Source organism: Cajanus cajan, chromosome 7 (genome assembly GCF_000230855.2).
Source record: "Cajanus cajan strain Asha chromosome 7, NIPB_CcT2T_4, whole genome shotgun sequence".
Taxonomy (NCBI): Eukaryota; Viridiplantae; Streptophyta; class Magnoliopsida; order Fabales; family Fabaceae; genus Cajanus; species Cajanus cajan.
The window spans coordinates 47,519,342-47,523,175 of record NC_138523.1 but is presented as its reverse complement, the minus strand read 5'-3'; the positions used below and the strand labels follow the sequence as shown (position 1 = coordinate 47,523,175).

General features: G+C 51.1%; 1 protein-coding gene across 1 annotated transcript; it reads right to left on the bottom strand.

Annotated features, from left to right (window-relative positions):
• Positions 1–222: 222 nt before the first annotated feature.
• On the bottom strand, positions 223–3,603 carry LOC145950055 (uncharacterized). Its single transcript, XM_083060980.1, has one exon. The coding sequence runs from the start codon at positions 3,601–3,603 to the stop codon at positions 223–225; it is 3,381 nt and encodes a 1,126-aa protein (XP_082917106.1).
• Between the last annotated feature and the right edge of the window lie 231 nt (positions 3,604–3,834).

The window sequence follows — 3,834 nt, the reverse complement described above, 5'->3', positions numbered from 1 at the left end:
GCCGTCGACATGCATTGTCCACGGCTCATCGTGAAAACTACCTGCTGGGGTAAGCTCATTGACGAAGTCGGCCAAATGCTGTGATTTGATGGGTCCTCTCGGCTCGAACGATATGTCAAACTCTGAGAGTTCGACCGACCAGGCCATCATCCTGCCAGCGATTTCCGGTTTACGAAGAACTTTCGCAATCGGGCAGTCGGTTCGGACAACCACCCTATGACTCTAGAAGTATTGCCTGAGCCTGCGAGCCGTGTAGACGAGCGCTAGAGCTACCTTTTCAATTAACTGGTAACGCTTCTCGGCTTCTTGCAGTGTTCGACTGGTGAAATATATCGGCCTTTGATCCCTCTGTTCCTGTATTAAAACAGCACTGACTGAATGTCCCGACACGGCAAGGTAAATGACCATGTCGGAGCCGGCAGTAGGTTTGGACAGTATGGGAGGTGAACTTAGGCGATGCTTAAACTGTTGGAACGCTTCTTCACATTCATGAGTCCATGTAAATTGCTTTGCTTTCTTCAGCAGGGCGAGGATAGGTTGAGATATCTCGGCAAGCCGGGGAAGGAACCGTGAAAGCGAAGTTAGCCGCCCTGCCAACTTTTGTACATCTTTGAGAGTGGTGGGACTCTTCATCTCCAGTATGGCTTGGCATTTGTCTGGGTTTGCCTCGATGCCCCGGCTAGACAACATGAATCCCAAGAATTTTCCACCTGATACACCGAACACACATTTTTCGGGGTTCAGCCTCATTTGGTGTAGTCTGAGCGATTGGAATACCTCGGCCAGGTGGCGTACATGGGCAGAAACTTCATCAGATTTGACGACCATGTCATCAACATACACTTCGAGGCACTGACCAATCTGACTCTGGAAAATTTTATTCATCAGACGCTGGTATGTGGCACCGGCGTTCTTCAGACCGAACGGCATTACACGGTAGCAATAGTTGGCTGTCTCGGTGATGAATGCTGTTTTGTCTTCATCGTGAGGGTGCATGCGAATTTGGTTATACCCCGAATACGCGTCTAAGAAGGATAGGAAACGGTGGCCAGACGCCCCATCTACGAGACGATCAATATTGGGCAACGGGTAGGCGTCTTTCGGGCAAGCTTTATTCAAGTTTGTGTAATCGGTACACATACGCCATTTCCCGTTCGGCTTTCGGACCATGACCACATTAGCCAACCACGTCGTGTAGTGGATCTCCCGTATAAACTGTGCTTCTAATAATTTGGCTACCTCAGCATCGATTGCCGCCTTCTTCTCCTCTCCAGTCTTCCGACGCCGCTGGGCGATCGGCCTTGCCTCCCTACTAATTGAGAGCTTATGGCACAAAAACTCTGGATCGATACCCGGCATATCGGAGGGGTGCCATGCAAATAGATCTCGGTTATCAAGTATTACCTGTCCGATGGCTGCTTTCTCTTGTTCTGTCAGAACAGTTCCCAAATAAGTCAGTTGGGTATCAAGGGTTCCAACTTGGAGTGGTTGCCTTTCTTCAATAGGCTCGACCCTTTCGTCATGCCCGATTCGGGGGTCGAGGTCTATGGAGGACTGTTGGGTTACCGAGTGGACTTTCTGTGGCTCTTTGATCGTTTCGTCTTGCACTTTCGGTAGCCGCAAGCTGGCAAAGTAGCATTCGCGTGCGGTTTTTTGATCGGCGTGTACCGTGATAACCCGTCCTGACTGTGCCGGAAACTTCATAGCTAAATGAGGAGTAGACACAATTTCTCCGAGCCGATTCAGGGATGGCCGACCGAGCAGAATGTTATAGGAGGTGCTTGCATGAACAACCACGTATTTAACCGAGATGTCTCGGTATTCCGCCCCTTCGAACCCAAATCGTGTTGATAACTTGATATATCCTTTTGTTTTGACTCGTTCACCAGAGAATCCCACCAAAGGTTCATCGTAAGGGACCAGTTCGGACTCTGGAATTCCCAACTGCTTGAACGTATTCCAATATAGTATGTCCGCTGAACTTCCTTGGTCAACCAATGTCTTACGGACGATGCAATTGTGAATTTCAACGCTGATCACCATTGGATCGTCCTGATCTGGGTCGATTCCCTTGAAGTCGGCCTCGGTGAAGGTAATGGTTGGCAGACGGCAACGATTTGTTTCCACGGCATGCACATGTCGGACAGCTCGCAGGTGTCTTCGTTGTGCCGACGAAGATGAGCCCCCGCCAGCAAAACCGCCAGCAATGGTGTTAATAACTCGCCGTGGCTGTGTTGCTTGCTGTTCTTCATGCCTATCCCGCGACCGACTGCGCTCTCTATACGAGCGCGTTTCTGCTCTGCGGTGTTCGGAATGGTGACGTCTCTGTGATTGTTCGCCGTGTCGGGGCCGGTCGGGACGGTTCACAAAACCTTGCAACTGTCCTTGCTTGATCAAATCTTCAATTTTGTCTTTCAAGGCTGAACATTCGTCAGTTGAATGCCCACGATTGCGGTGAAATCTGCAGGATTTGGTTGTGTCGGCTCGGGGAGGGGTCGATGCTCTCTTCGGGATAGTCAGCACTTCTGAAGCCAATGCTTGTTCTAGTACTGCTGACCGGCTGGTGTTCAGTGGTGTGTACTGTGTATACTTCGGACCACGGGGTGGCCGCTCGCGGGGTACGAGTTCTTTTGGACGACCGCGAAAATTGTTTTCTATTGGCTTTTCTGTCTTGCTCACCACTTCTGCTCTGGCCTGGTTGCGAAACTCGGCTAGTTCTTCCATCTGCATATACTTGTCGGCCCTGCGCCGAAGGTCATCCATGTTTGCCGGTGGCTTTTTACAAATACTGTTGGCAAAGGGACCTGGCTTCAACGCGGTGGTTAGATGGTGTAAGGCGACGGCTGGGTTGAGGTCCCTGATCTCTAATGCCGCCTTGTTGAATCGGCTCATGAACGCCCGGAGAGACTCCTTTTTCTCCTGGCGGATGCTGACTAGTGATAGAGAAGTTAACTGGTGTGGTCGGCTTGTAGCGAACTGGATGGTAAACTGAGAGGCTAAGGTGCCGAATGAGTCGATCGAATTGGCCTGGAGCCGAGTGAACCAGCTCAACGCTCGTCCTTTTAGCGACGTCGGGAAAATTCGGCACAGGGCGGCGTCATCAGTGGTGCTTAATGTGACCTGAGTCAAGAACACGTCAACATGTTCATCTGGATCGGTGGTTCCGTCGTACTTGTCGAGAGACAAGGACTTCCAGTTGTCAAGGAGGGCGGACTGCATGATATTGGGTGTAAAGGGATGTCGGTGTGATCCTGCCGGCATGGGCTGTATTGGTCGGCTGGCCGAGGCGTGGGCTGCAGGGTTAACAGAAGTATAAGGGACCGAGGTGTGCTGGCCATGCGAATGGAACGACCCTTGAGTGTGGGTTGTCTCGGAGGGCTTCCATGTAGGATCGTGGTATTGGTTCTTGAGGGTGGCATTTTCCGCCCGTAGCGCAGCCATTTCGGCCGCATCTCTCTCCCGCTGTTGCTTCATAGCGGCCATCTCCTCTTTCATCTGTCGCATCATACTGTTCAAGTTTGTCTCTTCTGTCGTCTCGGCTCCTGACTGATGCTCGTCCTCGGACTGGTGTTCTTCAACGTTATTCTTTCTCGTCTTCACCATTCTTTCAATAATAATCTCGGAATAGCTCTCGGTTCGGCCCCACGGTGGGCGCCAAAATGTACCTGTCTAAGGGCACACTCCTTTTCTTCTGGGTGAAAGGGGACCGAATAAGAGCTCCAACGATATCTCCAAGGGATGGGGGAGGTACCTGCAAAGGGTACTCCGACGCTCAAGTCAGTATATGCATGAATATCTAGGGTAAAAATGAACAGTGACATACCTCGTTATTGT

Excerpts from the sequence above, each read along its gene's own strand:
- LOC145950055 (XM_083060980.1), bottom strand. The coding sequence starts at position 3,603 with ATGGTGAAGACGAGAAAGAATAACGTTGAAGAACACCAGTCCGAGGAC.